A 19,970-nucleotide genomic window follows, 5' to 3' on the forward strand; every position below is an offset into this window, starting at 1 on the left:
GTCTTTGATTTAAATCCACTAATAAACCAAGTCTTGTAATCCTATGCATGTCAGAAGTAAACTCCATTGTGGTCAGTAGGACTTACTCCCAGGTAAGAAGATAGCAACCTAAAGAAAGTAGAGCTAGAATCAGCTGGAGTCGGGGCTGGTCTAGGTAATAGTTTGAAAAGGCAGACATGGGAGAGGAAGACTACCTTGAATGCCTATGTGTGGGCTTCCTAGCTGCACTGTGGGATGAAATGCTCCCTAGATGGCCTCAGTCTGATGCAGCAGAACTATTCTCATGTTCAAAACAGAAGCACACCTTCTAGTGCTCAGGAAGCTGCAGGATTGCCATTCTTCATTTTGCCAGTGACCTCACCTGTGATACACAAACCAGCTTTCCCCTTTCTGCAAAAGGTTTTATTCCTACTCATTAGACCTGTTTTCTTTTGTGTAGTGCTTTGAGCAGTACATAGCTAAGGAAGTATTTGACTAAAGCAGTTTTTAGACTATCAGCACCATCCTTATAACAAATCTGGACAAACCAACCTCTGGAGAGATCTCTGATTTCCTAATGTGATGTTAATCAGTGGCCCTTGCTTCCAGCTAACAGGACAATTTGTAACAATGCTATTAAAGACAAGCACTGAAATATATTTCAAGACTGGAGGACAGTGGGCAGCCTGTGTCCTGGTTACTATTAGCTACTCCACCTATCAGTTTCTTTCCTTTGGTAGAAACAACCTGAAACATGGCCATCATCTTCTGTATGAAGTGTTCCTTAAATATTCAAAAAAAAAATCCTGCCCATAATCTGAATAACCATAAAAAGGTTCTATAATATTTAAGTACTGATTTAAGTTTGCCAGTCAAGTCTGTAATTCATCATGCTACACTGACACCTAATATTTTAAAGTTATATATCGTTTTTTAAAATCTCACAATATCATTATCTTCATAGTATTCTTGTATATTATTGAGCAGAACTAGTAGCTGTATCAGTCATGAATTTGTCTAATTCCCCTTTAAAGGCATCCATGTCGATGCCCATTATAGATTCCGTAATGGAATTGTGTTCAATTTAAAGAAATGTTGTTCGTTCCAATCAGCCATAATGCAGCATTATTGGAATTATTCCACATTCTTAACTAAGCATATAGAGGGAAGGGAGAAAAATCTCTCTGTATACTTTTTGCCCCCTGAATAATTTTATAAACTGAAATTGTCACAGCCCCTTTTTCATCTTCCTTGTCCCTTTTGCAGCTTTACAGTATCTTTTTTTAGATGTAACAATCAAAATCATAAACATTACAGATCCTCATTTAGCAACCACAATCGGGACCAGCAACTTGATTGTTAAGCAGAGTGGTCACTAAGTGAAACATCACAATTTTACAATCTTACTTCAGCTTTCCTTTGCTTTACAGACCTTTGCAGGTTGTAAATGCAAAGACTGGTTGCAAAGTTATTTTTTCATCACTGTCGTAACTGTGAACAGTTGCTAAGTGAGGTAGTCACTAAATGAGCACTACTTGTATTGCTACGTAGTTGCACACAAACCTGCTTCTGTGCCAGACAATTGGAAGAATGCAGTTACTGCTCCCCTATAGAAAGGGAAAGGTAGCAAGAGTAAATGCAAAAACTACAACAAGATTAGCTTGTTAAGTGTGCCTGGGAAGGTGTTTGGCAGAATTGTGATTCACAGGGTGACAATGAGCAAAATTTGGGAAATACAGTGTGGCTTTATATTGGCCAGGGTTCTGCAGACCAGATTTTTGTTCATCCGAAAATAATTGAAAAATGGGTGGATATGAGAAAGTTCATTTTACATTTATTGATTTGGAGGGAGTGCATGATAAAGTGAATAGGCTTAAGGTATGAAATGTTTTGCGTTAGTATGGAGTTGAAAGTTGGTTGCTGAGTACAATAAGAGTGGCAAATTAGAAGCAAAGCAAGTGTCAGAATAAATGGAAAATCTACTAAATGGTTCAGCACTGAGCTGGGAGTAACACATGTGTGCTTAATGTCCTCTTTGTTATTTAATGTATTTATGGATAACTCTGCAAGGAATCTTGTGGTGATATTAGAGGTATCTTGATTAAATGAACATACATACACTTTTGCATGCAGATGATGTCATGTTGTTGGCTGAGAAGCTGAATGATTTGCAGTGAATGTTAAAGAAATTGTATGATACCATGAGGAGTAAAGATCTGAAAATTAATGTATCAAAATTGGGTTCACAGGGAAAATGGAGTGAGGAATTGCAATTTATACATGCGTGATGAAAAACTAGAAAAGTAGATGACTTTGTGTATCTTAATAGAATGTTTGCTAAAGATGCAAAAATAATATGCTAAAGATATGAAAGTAAAAGTAATTTTAAGATGTGTAAACGCTGGGAGAAAGGTAGTTGGTAATACATCATCTGCTATGAGGAATGAATGTTTGACAAAAGAAGCAAAAATAACTGTGTATTATAAGAAAATACTCCTGTCCACTTTGTTGAATGGAAGTGAGAGTTGAGTATGTTATTAGAAGCATAAAAAGTAAGTGGAATACAGAGGGAATGGTGTATGTAAGAAGTGTGTGTGGAAAAGCAAGAGATAGGAGTAAATGGGTGGCAAATGAATATGGATTGAATACAAAATTAAGTGATAATACTAAAGCAGTACATTGAGGTGGTTCAGTCATCTAGAGAAAATAAATGGGAATCAAATGGCCAAACAGAAAGAGAAAAAAAGAGGATGGGAAGTGAAAAAAAGTCCTATTTAGATGGAATTGATGAGATCCTAAAAATAGAGAAGTTTAAGCAACAAAAGTATATAAAGTATACTTGCTTTTAATTTCCTTGGGTTCCTGTTTCTTACTCAATTTTTGTGCTTTGCATAATACTGCTTACCCCAAAAGGGAATACTGTGACAGATATGTAAACATATTATTTTCCATAATTTACCCAGAAGAACCATTAAACTAGATACCAAACTAACTGATCTGTAATTTCCCAAATCCCTACTTTAAAACTTGGTGCTTCATTGGTTCCTGTCCAGTCTCTGGAAATTTTCCCAGTGATAGAGTCAAAGTTATAGATTTTGGTAAGAAGGTTAATCATTTCAAATCTGAGTACTTTAAAGTGGGTACCATTCAGACAGGGTGTATGGTAAACTCTATCAAAAAGATCTAGGACTTGTAAAGGCAGCTGTTCATTCTGGTTGGTCTCCCGCCAGGGACATGACCAGCAAACTGAACCTCCTTATCTGTCTCAAACAGAATTTTCATTTGTGAGTGGATAAGGAGGAAGTTATGGCCACCTACTCAATTTCCCCATCATATAACATTAAAGAAAGTAATCTTCACACACAGCCACCTTTTCTCAATAATCTCTAAGGGAATGGGATGTTCCCACCCTCCCATTCACTCCTTTTAACAGCAGGAACTTAATTTATTTTCCACATGGGGCAAAGCAAGTCTCTGCTTTCTCTCTCCTCTCTGCTTTCTCTCAACTAGGATTTGAAAAAGCCAATAGACTTGCCCCAAGCTGGGTTTTTACTACTGTAGTGTGAAAGCTTGACACCAGTAGCCACTATCTCAAAATATGACCGAGGGCACTATTATTTATACTAAGCAGGGATTTTAAAAATACCAAAATATGTAAGAGATCATGAGTCCTAGAATTGTTTGCATTGTGACAGTCCTGGACCAAAAAAGGAAAAATAATCCTCAACGAGAATGATTAATACTGGAAATGCTATGAATCTTTGTCTTTTAGATGGTTTTATTTTGTCTAAAGAGGGAAAAAATAAAAACAAGATTACAGCTTCCCCCTCTGAGACCAAAGTGAGCATCATTACCTGAAGGTAAGTTGATAGTACAGGGAAAAATCAATAAAGACAATAAAAGGCTGAAATGTAATTAGTGTGGACACAAACATTTCTGTGAGCCCTTTTCCACCTTGCTTGCTGGCTTCCTTTCCTTCATCCCAGATATATTTCCTATTGCAGTACACTTATTTTGCTTGGAAAATAATGGTTTATAAGAAATATTACATTTATCCTGGATCAACTGTCCATTTAGGTCTATAAATGTCTTCTGAATTGAAATCCTAAAATATAACACACGTAACACTAGCTATAATCTGAGCTTTGCCACAAGTCTCTGCGCTTTTCTCCCCTTCCACCTAACCATGGCACACACGTCTCATGAAAGCATCTTTGTCCTGCTTCATCTCCATGAAGGTGCCTTCATCTTCTTTCCAGCCCATATGTGAGACAGGCTTACAGTAAGTCATTCTTGGCTACACCAGTGTTAAAGTAGCATCTCCCCCTTATTCTGACACCATCCAAGGTATATAACGTTGGCTAGGGTTTGTCCCCCATTGTCTTGGAGGGCAGTCAAATGACTGCACTGATTGGGAAGAAGAAGTGGGATAGTAATTGACAGCTGGGAAAGCCAAGTTCATGTATAAAGCTGTGCTGGCTCAAGAGTGGTGAGATAGCACTGTACCTCAGTAGTGGGTGTAAGCCCTACCTTGGGAAGTTATAGTTGTAGCTCTTCTGCAGATAAAATATTGGCTAGGACATTGTTCCTGCTACAGCATGTAATGGTTTGATGATTTAGCCTTCGTTAGCTCTCTCTTATTGTGTGGCTTTTTTACATTTTTGCAGGGTATGCGCTCGATACCTTCTCATTTTAAAAGGCTAGATTTATTTATAGGCAGCTAATTTTGACATATTATAAATATATGGATATATTTTTATTAAACTGCTATCTCACCTTTCCTTCAGGAGCTTCATAGCGCTCCCTCCTCCAGTGTTTCCCCCTAGAAACAACCTTGTCTGCTGGGTTAGGCTGGAGAGAGTGACTAGCCCAAAGTTACTGACTGAATTTCCATGGCTGAGAGTTAACCTGCGTTTCCCTTTGTGAATCTCTTTCTTTTCTCTTTATGAAAAAAAGAAGCATAGGGAGATACTGAATACATTATGATGGAGAGTTGAAATAATCAGAATGCTGTGAGATTGTGAAATATCTGTCTCCTTGAAAAAGAAATTAAAGCTGCATGCTTACATAGATGCAAAATAGACTGGGGCTTACCTCCAAATAAACAAGCATAGGATTTCATGGAAAACAGTAGAAGCATTTTATCAGGCTGCTACTGAGATTAAGTAGGCGTGAGCAAAAGACAAATATTTGGATAATTGAGGACAGCACATAACCAACCTTGGCTGACCCCAAAAAAGAGGCAAGTAGGTTTGGAACTAGTTAGTAACTTGGATGGAAGACCAGCAAGTCATCCCAACCTTGTAGGTGAGACTGGAAAGTCAAAAAAATATCCCAGAAGAAAGCAGTGGCAAAGCATCTCTGTCTCGTTACCAAAAAAACCCAACATGGATAAGTCTGTGTAGTCACCAGAAGTTGATTTGACAGAGTCTGTATCTTTTGTTGTAGGAACAATAAGGAATATAGCAAAACATCAGGCCAAGTAAGCAGGGAACAACATTGACCATTATACTTGAGATGTATGGGAACTTAACCCAAAACTTCTGGAGAGCATTATGTTACCTTTCTCTGGCTTCTCAATCTATATCCCTTTGCAAATGTTCATAGTCTTCGCTGCTCTGCTCCTGTATAGCATGGATACCTTGCATAATATTCCCATTAAAAGGTGTCGAGGTCTTCAGCTTAGCAGTAAACTGTAGGAGTAACCCTTAGAGGGATCTGAGAATCCCTCTCTGGGAAAAAAAGATGAGATCATGGGGTGGATTGTTTGGGGAAAAGGCTTTATACCCAATCTTTCATAATTACAGGTTTTCTCACTACAGAGAAATCACAGTTAAAGGGGAGTAGCTACAACTCTGTGTTACCTTCATTGCAACTAGCAGCATGTAGAAACATTTTGATAATGGGAAATCAATTGCAAGGCAGACCCTGCCTTCATTTCCTCAGCTCTTAACTTGGTCCCAAGTGGCACTGGCAAACAGAAAAGATTTATTTGGTGGCTTGTAATGGAAAACTATATTCTCAGTTGCCTTACAAGCTAGGATTTCTTTTTCCTGGCCCTCAACAAAATAAGATAAAATCGTCATAGTCTTTGTTCAGCCTAGACGTTTATCAATATTTTTATTTTTCTTCATTGAATATTTTCCATTAAGTCGCAGCCCCAGAACAGCCTCTATGATTCAGGGACAGAAGGCAATACTTAATTAACATGCCTTAGGCAGGTACTTCCCTACTCGACAGTAGGGTAAAAATAACTGGCCCTGATTCGTTGTAATGGTCTGAAAGGGGGTTATATGTATCTGCAGCCAAACATGCTTAGAACCCTACATCCATCCTGGAACCTTGCCTTCTTAGAATTCCTAACATGGGAAGCATGCAGATACATTTTCTCTTTCATTCAGCTGTTTTTCAGCTCTTTTCAATAACCATACATGAATCTATAAAAGCAGCTATATAGAGAATAAAGCTTGTGGGGGAACACATGGTGCCCCCCCCCATTTTTGCTCTACTTGTGACTGCATGCGTAGGGATAATGATAATTATACTTCCACCTGTATTATACTACTTACTTGTTTACCCATAGGAAGACCATTTTTTCCTCCAATGAGGGATGTCATTTTTTATTTGAAATGTTTGGAAAGGGCTGCAGAGATCACTGTCATTAAGGACAACATTGAAGATTAGCTTCCCTCCCTAGTAGCAAAGGGTGAGGTTCCTCCCTGCTGATAGTGAATGTTAAACCCCTTTGTTAGGCTTAAGCAAAATCTCACTCACTTTCCTTTCTGCCAGTTTCTACTTCCCCTTACATCAGGGGTTCTCAGTCTTGAGTCATGGCCCCAGGGTCACAGCAACTGTGAGAGAGTCACTGTGTTTGGGAGGCTTATGTGTACAGAGCTGGAGATCTGTTAAACTTGTTCTGGCTTGCCCAGGCAAAGCAGAGAGTAACGGCTAGAACGTGTTCTGATGGCACCAATTCACCCATGCCCTAGAATGAATTGGCAGGGCAAGCATTGCACCAGTTTGCAGCAGAACGGGAAGGCACATGGTCTCATCTCCACCTGACTAGCAGCAGCCGTAGAGATGCTACTGGCATTGGAGGACATACCTGGGGCTGCACGGCAGGTGAAGCCAGGAGCCTCAATTTCCTTCCACAGCAGCCGCTCTGATCCAAAAACTGTAAGCCCAGCCTCAAGATTGCCAACCAGACCTCCTTGCTCCAGCTAGGGATTTGGCAAGTGAAAGCAGATTGCCCTCAAAACTGTTGAAGAGGGATGTTCTTATTCAGTAGCCAACAGCAAAGGTATTGGGAGACCATTTCTGCCCACAAACTCAACAACAAGGGCGTCCCAGAGATAAAGAGTAGGCATGATTAAATTCCTCATTATATGTCTAACCTCTCTATTTCATTTGACCAGTTTGCTTATTTTCCTCAGACTATTTCCCCTGATGATACAGATTGATTTTGTTTTCTGAAAAGAGAAGTCTATTGTGTACCTACATCAGCCAGGAAGCAACCTAGTTGACTAATGAATGGGGAGTAGTTTAGAGTCAATACCTGCACTGGGGTTGATAGCAGATAAAACAAAGCATTCATGCTTCCACACAGGAAAATGAAGTATGGGGGTGGAAAAGAGGCTTACAGATTCAGAGATCAAATAATATGTATGGTTTTCTAACTGAAAGGGATAGAACAAGAAAGGAAATGAAGCCAGAACAGAACAGGTGCCCTCCAGATATATTTGGGCTACAACTCTTAAAATTTCCAGCCAGTGTGTAAGTTGAAATTCCAACATAGCTAGTGGGCACCAAGGGGAAGGAAGGGTGGCCTAGAGGTGAAATGAGGATTTGCCCAAATATCTGAGAAAAGTGTACCACTTTTCTTCTGTTTATTGAATATGGGAGAATTATGACTTCTTCCCAACAGTAGACAACATCAGGAGCCAAATATACCCACTGATGTGTATATTTAGAAAAAGTAGAAAATATATTTTCTTTGTAGTAAACTATTTCTGCATTGGTTGTAAGCACAAGAAATAGAAAGAACAAAGGTTGTTAAAGAGGAACTGATCTCCATTAACTAAGCAGAAATATGAATGCTCGGATTTGCAATTAGGTTCTCCAAGGACTGTAGTGGAGCAGAGTTTGGAACTAGAGGAAGTGAAAAATCCATTCTCTGAGTGAACCAAAAGAAGGGAACGCTGAGAGATTTGACTGAGATTTCTAATTTAAACTTTCATTGCTATATAAGGGTTTGATCCATGACAAATCTTTATATTTTCTGACTTCACATCAATATAATGCAGAGACTAATTATGCTAGAATCTTTAGGTAGCTGGAACCATTAAGGATTCCCATCTAAGTGTGGAGGTATGTTCTTTGCTAAGATGATGTTCAGTTATTGAATAAATGCTGGAGATTTTATGCATCAGACATTTGAAAGGAGATGAAACAATGCTGTGTCTTTATTTGTCACTGATTCCATTTGACCTCATAAAAGTTAGAGTATCCTTACTGAGACAGAAAGTATTGGCCCAAGGTTTGCCTGGTGAAAGAACAGCAGTTGCAACCCAGAACCCCCCAGTCCAGACTCAGCATGCTCCCCTACATCATCCTGAGCTTAGTTTTTGGAAATTCTACATGGTGTGGTTTATTTTGCCTTGACTCTCATGTATCAGATATTGTAGATATAAAACCAGCAAACATGGAAGAGTTGACAGAAGTGATTACAGCTGCAGAATTCCATCCACATCACTGTAACACCTTTGTCTACAGCAGCAGCAAGGGGACAATAAGATTGTGTGACATGCGAACGTCTGCTTTGTGTGACAGACACTCCAAATGTGAGTATGGTCTAGCCATGTGTTGAAAGACACAGAAAAGGGAATGTTGAAAATGAATTTTGTACTAATTTGTATGGCAGGATTTCCTCTTGCATATGAAAGAAAAATGCATACATTTCTTTCACGGTAAGTGGCCTCCATTAATCCTGGTTCAAGATAAAGCTGTAAGAAGAATGTAACCTCTTGCTTTGGCTATCAGTGACACTCTTGCACTTTGATACTAACATGAGGAATGGTTCTTTCCTTGGCCTGTCAAATTTTATCCTACTGGAACGAGCAACATCCAGAAAACCCTTTCATTACTGATTCATTGGATTCTCAGGTATCTTCTCTGGATTGTTTACTGTCAAATTGGAAGTTCAAAATACACAGGAAATACCTGGATGTTGCAGGAGGAAATGGCATAAGCAGTGATGGACTGCTGCTTTCATGCATGGGAAACCTGGTTACACCACTATGTTCTGTCATGATAAAAGAGAAAAATGCAGTGGTTATCAAGAAAGACCCAACCTAATTCCATTTTCTTTCAGCAAGCACAACATAAAGGTTTTTTTTTCCATTTTTCACTTGAAAAAATTTAGAAACGTCATTGCTTACCAACTTCAGAATATTTCTGAATGTTTGAAGTTCAACCATTAATTATTAAAATGGAGAATTTTGCAACTCAGGTGGGGATATTAAATTAGGGTATTAAATTAGGGAGGTGAATGAGCACATAAGGCTGATCTGCATCATAGAATTGGAATGCTGAAAATAGAGGTCGTGGTTGTCTGTCTTACTTTATAATTTAGCCAGGTAGCAGCCTACTCATTTACCACATTTATCAAAGTTGCCTTAAGTGTAGTGAATAGTAGTTCAGTCTGCAAATATTCACACAGTCCACATTTATCTTTAGATTGGAAAAAAAATAATTCAGTTGCAGTTAAATCTGGATATTCAAAGAGTTTGGTGGATTAAAGAGAGTAAAGATTTAACTGAAAATTCTGATACAAATGTATTTTTATCTACTTTGAATTGAATGGACAATTTAATTGACATTAAGCTGTTATTCAAAGAGTTATTTCAGGGACTGAATAATTTAATGTAACACAGAATTAATAAATTTATGGTATAAATTAATCTTAACCAAGAAACTGCTGAAGAGGTTAATCTCAACAAAATTAACCTAGTCCAATCTAATCTTTTTTCTACAGACAAGGTTTGAAGTGAGGAATTATTTATTTTGACACACTGTAACTGGAGTGGTTCCTTTGTTTTTTGGTTTTATGAGTTCTTAGATAATTGTCACCACTAAGTTATTTATGCTAAGCAAGTATAGATAGCATTTTGGATAAGCTGAGGATTTGATTCAGGCGTGATAATAAATTATGGCTTGCTAGGAAAAAAAAACAAGCTTTGATTTGTTTTTTCCCCTGCTCTAGGAGAGCAGATCAGAGGCATTTGGCTTTAATTTGCATAAAGGTATCATTTGCCATGTATCCAAACATGTGATCACTGGTGTGCACAAATCATAGCTTGCCTGTAAACCAGGGTCATGCCCTACTTAGCAAAGGAAGTGACCAGGACAACAGTCCAGACTAAGACATGCCACCACTTGTTCCTGCAATGATAAATCATGGTTTGGTGCTACATCTGAACCAATGTATGCTCGCTTTTCTTACAATTGGTCACCTGTCCTACCTGATCTATTTCTTGAACTAGATCCACATTTTGAGTTCTATAAATATTGAGTGACTTCCTAAAACAAGGACGATCAATCTCCCAATGGTTTTGTGATCACCAGTTGTTATTTTAAAATAAATTCTCCTTACTTTTTTGAGCTATTAAAGTATAGTTTGGGGTGAGAAATTAAATCCTAAAGGGAATGTCCTTCTAGGATAAAAAAGTTTCCAGTGCCGGTAATGCTGCTGTAGCTTACATTGCTCATTTGCTATCCAATCAGTTCCTAACCTCTAATAACCAGGTTACTGAAATGATCTCTTCAGCCTTATCTCGCCCACTTAGTGGAAAATGCCACAGCAGCCAATTATTGGGCTGCTCCAAGTGTATGATTGTATCCTGATCCCTATCACTTGAATTCCTTGGCTAGCCTGTTTTTTCCACTCCTTTTCTCCATCTGATTACTGTAAAACAGAGAGGAGTTTAGATTAAATATATTAGTAATAAAATGCAAGCTGGGATAATTTCCTTCCCTTTCCAACACCAGATCCCTTGGCTTGGTTAGTGTTATTCCTTTGTTCTCCTGCTGCAGTGTCCTTTAGAGCACGTTCAAAGCAATTGTGAAAACAAGTTCAGATTGATCTCTCCCTTGACAGCTGATATTGATTTTTTTCTATCCTTCAGAAATGCTGGTCCTCAGTCGATTGTGATTCAACAGACCTAGAAGTTGGAATTTAGGCCATTCATCAGGATTCAAAATAAAATGCAATTCTGGCCTTTAAAGATGATCTTCCCTACCCCCAAAGGAAATCTTTTATAAACATGCCTTAATCAGCATCTTCTCTAGCACATCCCTGATCTGTGGTTATTTCTCGATACCAATTTAAAGAGCCAACCCACCATTCCTCCTTTGGGCAAAAAACCATTCGTCTCATAAATGTGGCTGTTCGCATCTGATGAGCCATCCTGCTCTATCATAGCTGTGTACCAAATTGTGCCATCTTCATTGGCAAGTGTGCCAGTACTTCCCTCTCCTTAACATCCCTTCCCTCCATCGCTTGCTGGTGGGAAACATGCATTAACTGGGATTTTGTAACAAGGGCTTCTGCATCTCCCTTGATGCCAGTTCTGACTGGTGCCCCTATAGTTATGCAAAATCACCTTTTATAGATTCTACTTTCGTCCTCCATTCCTCTTTCCTCTTCTTCAGGTATTTGTAAGATTTGGCTTGGTAAAAGCATTCCTTACCCAACATGTTGAGGTGAGATGCTATGCCTGGTGCAGTGGATAGGTGGCAAGAGAAGGAGAAATGCATTGGGAGAAGCAATTGAGCTTGAACATGCAGTTGATTTCAAAGCAGTTGGATTTTTAAAGGGGGCAGTAAGCAGGAAGTGCTAACTGAAAGGGCAAATGCGAAAAAAGAATTGGAGTAATGGATGCCAGCTAGTGATGGGAGGAAAGGGGGTGTACTTCTATTTTCACATCACTAACCCATCCTAGAATCAGGTTATCAAGTCTACCTGCTCCCAAAAGGACTTGTGGCCTGCAAAAGGACCACAGATTTATATAACCTGAGGCTGTAGCAGATGCTTTTGGTTTGAACAGGAAAAACTACTCTTAATCCAGAGCACAAATTGATGTATTTATTGATTGCTTTGGCTTAAATACTGCTCCATTTCTGAAGATTCTGAGCAACTTACAAGTAGCAATACAGAAAATTAAAGTAACAACAAATGAACATTAACTCTGATGCACCACTATTAGAGGGTAGCAGGTTCTTCATATTGCCCTAAATGCCTTTCTGAACAGCAATGGTTTCCTGGCTTTTTGAAAATATAATAGGGAACAGGTGGCCTGGTTATTTGGTGACAGGCTGTTCCAGAGATGAGGACCATTACTGACAAGGCTTAAGCATGGGGTCCCTACAGGTGGCATTTTCTTGGATGAGGGACCTTCAACAAGCCATTTACTAGACTTTACTAGGTGGGCAGATTAAATTAGAAGACAGATATCCATGCTTTAAGCCATGTAGGGATTTAAAGGTGACAACCAGCACTCTGAGTCACATATGAAAGCTAACTGGCAACCAAAGCAACTCCCATAGTAATGGTGTTACATGGCTGAACCTCAGTATACCTGTAAATATCCGTTCCATTGCATGGTGGATCAACTAAAGCTGTGAGACAGTCTTCAAGGGCAACCCGATATAGAGCAAATTAAATAGTCCAGCCGCAAGGTGACCAACATGACTATGGGCAAAGTATGCCGTTCCACAAAGGCCCACAACTAGTGCATAAGATTAATTGTGCAAAGGCCCTCCTGACCATAGCCTCCATCTGCTGTTCAAGCCAGGAGTCTTGACAATCCTCAGTTTGCAGGCCAGCTCCATCTGGGGGAGCATAACTTCATCAAAGTCAAAGATCTTTGGGCTCATCTTTTGAATCCACAGCCATGCCATCTTGCTGGAATTCAGCCTAAGTCTGTTTATCCAAATCTGAACAGCCTGCATGTAAGGACCTCCACTGCATCTTCTGCCCAGCCTGAGTATAGTGATGTATAATCATCAGTATGCTGATGATACCTCACCCCTGTGCTGGTGGATGACCTTACCCAGCAGTTTTATATAGATATTGAAGGAACAGTAGCAGTAGCCCTGCCACCTTCCCAATACCTTCCCTAAAAAGCATAGGTTGAATATCTGTCAATAATTATCCCAAATACCTGGGTTGAGCAGTGGCTGTACCTCTTTGAAAGCAGAAGGCAACTCCCTTCACTCAAGGATGCATTTATCACTGCCAGCATTCAGCTTCCTATTACCTGCCTGGCAGCTTTCACTAGCCAAATAGGGCAGGGATCTAATCCATGGAGTGGCAGATCTGAAAGAACAGAAGGGCCTGTCTGCTTCCTCAGAATCCACAGACTCAACCCCGTCCCAAATAACACTGCAGGATAAGGCTGCTGTCGTTTCAGCTTGAGCTGTTCAGCTGGTATCCAAATCTGAATGGATGAAAGTGATTTTTCATCCAAATACTGCTTACTACACTAACATCCTGTGGCTGCTTTGATTGTGTCATGACACAGCTACTAATCATCCATAAACCATCTATCAACTCCCTTCAGTCTTTCCCAATGTTCAGCAGCCCCCTAAATTCTGCTCACACCCAAGTCAAGTAAGAGGTGGATTCCCTGTGGGATTCTCACCCCCCCCTTCCTCTGTCACCTGAAATGTACCTCGTAACTACCAACCTCTTAACTACCAACACTTCTTCCAAAACCCTCAGTTCAAATAACTATAAATGTTCCAGGTCTTCGCTTTCAGGTTCAGTTTTCCAGATCTTGAAGTAGTCCAACAACCCTCCAGATCACAAATAGTCTTTAACTTGTTTCTTGACTCTTGCCCCCAGTTCTGTGGGTGTCAATGCCCATGGATTGTCTTAGAATGGCAGGTCTCTTTATGGCCAACACCATCTTCACCCTGGTGAATATGCCTGGCAGCTTGATAATCCTCCATCCAGAAGCCACCAGCAGCTCACACTCACCAGTTTTTTTGAGGTCACTCAAACCAGGTCCACTGCCAGCCACTACTCTCTTCCAGCTAGTGGTTGTTACTCAAGCTGTTGACTCTTTTGGCCTTTTGCTTTGTTGTTCTTGTCATTCTATTCTCTTTTTCACACACACCCCTTTCTCTTTGCTCACTACTCGCTTCAATCCAACAACACTTCATTAACCAAACATACATCCTAACTCAATTTCTATCACTTTCTCTTTTCATTTTCTATCATTGACTTCTATCACTTTTTCCACGTCTATCTCTTTCATCTTACCACCGGAATAAAACCCCTCTGCACTCAGTGCAATTTTAGGAAAAAAATGATGACAGAAGAGTGGTTAAATCCTGAATTAGAAACTAGTTAAGGACACCATCCTTTGATCAAAAGTGAACCTCATGGCATTTGGTGCTGATTTCATCACAGTAAGGAAAGGGCCTGTATGTCTGATGTGGCATGTGGGGGCAATGGATTACTACTACTGCCCCTTCTTTTTTCCTCCTCCTCATTTGTCCCACATAGTTGCATGTTCTGCTTGTTTTTTTTACTTTGCTTGCCCAGTTCTTACAGAGAAGTTATCAGTGCATAACGTGATGAGGGTTTCTGTTTATCAGCTTTTTGCAGAGCCTGATACTAATTAGGGCTGAGGCACAGTGACTTACTGTAAGGTCACCCAAGTGGTTTCTGTGAAGGACTAGAACCTGGTCTCCCTGCTCCTAGTCCAGCATTTAACCACTACACCATAACTTGCTCTCAGGGATAATAGAATGTATAGAATGCTAACTCAGTTCTTCATATCATAGTTGCTTGGTAGCATTTATGTAGCTTAGAAGCATAAATAATCAGCAAACAAAATATGTTGCTTGTGGGCATCAAAGCAGCTTCCTTGCTGAACCTTCCTTGTGCTCTTGGATTAGAGTAGAGAGTAGCTGCTCTTTGCAAAACTGTCTTGTTCTTGGCAGGTAACCACTGCAGAAGATGGAGTGCTATAGACTTCCTTTCCAGTGAGAGCAGGGGACTCTCAAGGGTGACATCTCTGGACATTTTATGACAGAGAAGATAAGATTCTTGGAAAAAGAAAGCCAGCTTCTTAAAAATCTCTACCATTAATTATATGTTCAGTTTTTATTTAATTCTGAGTCTTTTTCCAGACCTTGGAAGACCAAGCTTCATTGCCATGGAGCTTGAATTCATTTACATTTTTGATGTAACCTGATTTTTGGCATATATTTCTGTGCATTATATACTGTAAACTGAACACAGATATATGGGGTGCTTCAGAAAATCTCATACCCTCAAAATCCCAGACAAAATGCTTAAAAGTAGTAACTTGTTTATTAAAGAAGAACTGAAGCAACTTTAAAACACACATCAGAATCACTTATTAAACTGAATATGTTGATAGATTAGGAGGATTAGCCTCTTGCATAAAATACAGTAGACATGAAAAGGCCAGTTATGCAGCAAGACTTGGTGAAAATAATGTTTGTCTTTGTGGGAGAGCTTGATTAGAAAACAAGATCTGTTGCATTTTTAGCAAAGGACACATAGCTAATTTTGAAATAAGAGGTTGAAGGAAAAACTAAGCTAGTTTTATTTATTCTAGAGAAAAAAGAGGAAATTAGAGAGAGAGAGAGAGAGAGAAGGTGAGGGTTGTTCAGTTCAGCCGCAAATATGAAGGTCATTCCTGAATTAAAGGAATCTTCCAAAATCCTAGAGCTAATAATAACCTTTCATCCTTTCCCTTGGGGATTTGGTAAAATAAAACTTCAGTATGCCCTATCAGATTTTGGAAACCATTTTTAAGGAATCAATCAGAAGGGAAAAGAAAAAAAAATAAATTTGCCTTCTCATCCCTGAGCTGGGGGAATAAAGGAGAATTAAGGTATTCTTTAGCAAAAGGAACTGGAACAATATTTCATAGTTACTCAATTTGGAAAAAAAGGAGATTGTCCTAAATAAATAGCTTTCTTGAGATAACAAGGTGTAGTAGCATCAGTAAGATGTGATGAATTTGGAAGAATAGACTCTCCTTTTGTTTTTCTTTTGATGCAAGAGCTTCCTAATTCGACTTTAACATAATATTGGGGTATGGGAAATACAAAAGTTGTGTGTGCGCTTTTAGGTACATTATATATTCAGCTAACGTTGACCATGTAAAGGAAGGTTAAAATCAACATAAGACACTGTTGTTAAACTATAGAGGAGGGGTGAGAGTATTATAAGAAGACAACGGGGCCCAGCCAAACTACTTGAACAAGCTCACATATATACCTTACTTGAGTTTTTATTATGAAGCTGTTTCTCTTGGCTTTTGTTAAGTTGGAATGGAGTGTCTCTTTCCAACCGCAGGTTATCTTCATGAAAATAATAAAACTAGCGGTAGCTTTATAACAGTGGTTCCATTGTTGGACTAATTTCCTTCCTATCAAGCAAGAATAGACCCAGACACAAAATGCTTCTTGTAGTGTTCAGTGATCTCAAGAAGAAGGGTCAGGAAGCATCAAAATCTTTCTAGAATGGTATAAAAGGCTGTTTTCTCCATTTATGTAATTATTATCGCCAGGACTCAGTGTGATCCTCTAGCTTTTCAGTAGCATAGGTTTACTTACTATTAGCCTTAATTGCTGACTTTTTCCTCCGAGTCACAAACTTACAAAAGGTTGACCTTCCAACTTCTCTGATATCCAGTTTCTCTATATTAAGAGTAACACAAAGCCACCAGTGGGAGAAGAGATGCTGCCCATCAAAACTGAAAAATTGCTAGTTTCTTAAAATGGTGCACTTTTATCACATTATGTGAGAAACTGTCAGCCTTGCTCCCATGTGGCAGAAGTGCTGGCTATGTTGTTCTACAGATGAAATTTTTTTTCCAGAAGAGGCATTAGCCTTTTTCAATCTTGTCCAACACATCCTGAGCAAAGGATGATGGTCTTTTGGAAGCTCTTGAAGACCAAATTGTTTGGGAGAACTTTCCCCTGATGTGAACGTTGCTGTCTTTATTTTTATTTATTTTATTCTTAGTTTATATTCTATGTTTCTTTTTAAAAAAAAATTCTAGTGTTTTTATAGCTGTGTTATAAAATTACCATGGATATTTTAATCTGTATTTGTTCTATGTAAGCCTCCAGGAGCTTTTTTTTAATTGCGGCGGCATAGAAAGCTGTTTAATAAGTAAATATTGAAGGGCAAAACAGGGTGTCTCTGTGATAAGACCACGAATGCAAGAAGGGGAGAAGTTATCATGGAAGTGAGTGCACAAACCAGTTAAATGATGAGTTACAGAATCACGTAGTCTTCTTTGATACAACCTGGACAGATTCTGAAATAAATTGTTCTGGGTTACTGGTAGAAGAGGACAGTTCAGTCTGGGGAAAAGTTCCTCTTCCACTGCAAGGACCAACTTAAATGAGTTGTTGTTTTAAGATGGGTGGCTATATAAATGTAATAAATGTATGTACGTATGTATCCGTGTATGTTCCCTCAGACTAGAATCTCCAGAGTCTGTTTAGCAGTAATGAGCCCTACATTTTTATAATTAGAAGTTCTCAACTCCTGTCTCAAAGATCTCTTGTCTGATGATGCTAAATCTTCAGGAAGTTGCAAAGATGACTGGGGATCCAGCTACCCTTTTTGTGTCCTGTCTTCAGAGGAGGAGACACGTGCCCATGCAGCAGACAGGCAAGGTGCATGGTGTGCTGCGTTCAACAGTGGGCAAGCCTTGAAAAGGTGCTAGGAGCCAGGCATGCTGGAGAGAGGGCTCAGCGAGGGAGGGAGAAGTGAGGGAGAGGCACGAGGAAAGTGCAGGTGCAAGCAGTTTGGATCAGCGCAGGTGCAAGTGAGGCTTGTGGAGGCATCAGGAACTGTGAGCCCTATAAGGCAGACCAGGCTGAGAAACCAGTGCCATATAGTCAGGACTGCTTTTATTGTAACAGATATAGCAACAGAATCCTGCAAGTCTGAATGTGCTTTCCCTCTTCCTCCCTTTATTTTTGTGTAAACTAGGGAGAGGCCTGCCTGAGATATGGGCTCTGGCAAAGGTCCACTAGTATTTAAGATGCAAAGGGAATATAACTAAACTGCCAGAATATGTCTGGGGTGGCCTTTGAGGGGTTTCTAATATCCTTGAGGTTTGACTTTAGTCTTTCTATATACAGAGTTTCTATAACTCTGTATCCCAGATCAGCTATTTAATGACCCTTTAAACTTCATCCAGTTCTAGAGATTAGACACCCAAGATAAAAATAGTACGGAAAATGCTTTGCCTGAGGTTCTTTTCCACAATGTAGGTCTAAAATTGTCCAGTGGTATTAGTAGCAGCAACCCATTTGGTAGCAGGATCAGCTTTAGCTTGGAAGGCCAATCTCACAGGAGATTAACAAAAACTATTTTTGAAAATATTTCAAAAATGTTTAAAACTTTAAATAATAAATTGCAAGTATTCAGTGTTGAAGAAGATATATTACAGAGCTGCCCATATTCAGTTGGCAACTTGTTAAAAAAGAAAAATGCAAAAGAAAATGCAATGCTCTGTACATACCACAAGTGGATATTCTGTGTCCAAGACTCCATAAAGCAACTAGACAAATTCCAAATAGTAGTAGACCAAATGAAGAACAGAAAAAACACATGGCAAGGCAAAGTATTACATGGCCAGTACACACACACACACAAAGCAGGCAAAACAGATAACAACAAGACCTGGCAATGGCTGAGAGCAGGAAAGTTGAAAGAGACAGAGGGGCTAATTTTGGCTGCACAAGAACAAGCCTTAAGAACAAATGCATATAAACCAGAATTGAGAAGACAGCAACAGACAGCAAATGCCACCTCTGCAAAGAAGCTGAAGAAACGGGACCACCTAGTCACCTGCTGCAAGAAGATTGCACAGACTGACTACAATCAATGACATGACAAGGTGGCAACAATGATGCATTGGAATATCTGCAAGAGATACCATTGGCCTGCAAGCAAGAACTGGTGGGACACAAAATAGACAAAGTAACAGAAAATGAAGAAGCTAAAGCGCTCTGGGACTTTAGAATTCAACAGACAAGCACCTGCCACACAACACCCCTGACTTAACAATTGTTGATAAGAAAGGCAAAAAAGTCTGGATAGTGGACATTGCAATACCTGGAGATAGTAGAAGAGAAGAGAAAGAACTGGAGAAAATCACAAAATATGAAGATCTGCAAATAGAAATAGAAGAACTGTGGCAAAAGAAAGCAAAGATAGTACCAATAGTTATAGGTGCCTTGGGTACAATCCCAAAACATCTGGAGCACCACTTGAAGACCATCGGCATGGACAAAATCACAATCAGTCAATTGCAAAAGACAACTTTACTTCTAACAGCTTACATCCTGCGACGATACCTTTAATATCATCAAACAACACCATCTGCCTATCCCAGGTCCTTGGGAAAGACTCGATAGGTGGATAAAAATGCCAAATCCAGTCTAAACATCTGGATGACTGTGCAACCAACAATAGTAATAAATCACAAGAGTTCCTAAAGAAAATGTTGTATTTTCATACACAGATTTGATATTATACACCCAATTCCATGCTTATGCAGAGAGAGAGAAACAATGAGGCTGGCATCAGGCAGAAAACTGAAACCAACAACTTAGTGTAAACACCTGTCTAGATGTATTTACTTACTTTCTGAGAAATAGAAGGTTTTCCCAAGCCAAGCAAAACTAAGTCAGTAGAGACTGACTTTTGTATAATATGGAGCCCTCTTCTGTCCAGAGGTATCCTTTGCAATACCCCACCCCCCGCCAAATATTTGGCTACTATTTGGTGATGATGAAATCCAAAGCTGCTTCTGTATAAGTTGTCATGGTACTGTCAAGCTTAAGAAAAAGCTTTTTTTTTTTTTAATGAAGGAGCACCATCTGGTAATTGCAGATAATTAAAATGAAAAAGTACAGAGAAA

The 19,970-nt window shown here is 39.3% G+C and overlaps 1 protein-coding gene across 1 annotated transcript in view; it reads left to right on the forward strand.

Annotated features, from left to right (window-relative positions):
- The window catches only part of PPP2R2B (protein phosphatase 2 regulatory subunit Bbeta), a 256,846-nt gene that overhangs the window by 227,772 nt on the left and 9,104 nt on the right, over positions 1 to 19,970 (forward strand). The window contains exon 6 of the mRNA XM_088133688.1: positions 8,655 to 8,819. Within this exon, the coding sequence (XP_087989814.1) occupies positions 8,655 to 8,819 (165 nt within the window). The remainder of the gene's footprint in view (positions 1 to 8,654; positions 8,820 to 19,970) is intronic.

This window comes from Python bivittatus, unplaced genomic scaffold (genome assembly GCF_059951505.1).
Source record: "Python bivittatus isolate LINGU-HERP-01145 unplaced genomic scaffold, Pbiv_v1 ctg000080_np1212, whole genome shotgun sequence".
NCBI classification, from domain to species: Eukaryota; Metazoa; Chordata; class Lepidosauria; order Squamata; family Pythonidae; genus Python; species Python bivittatus.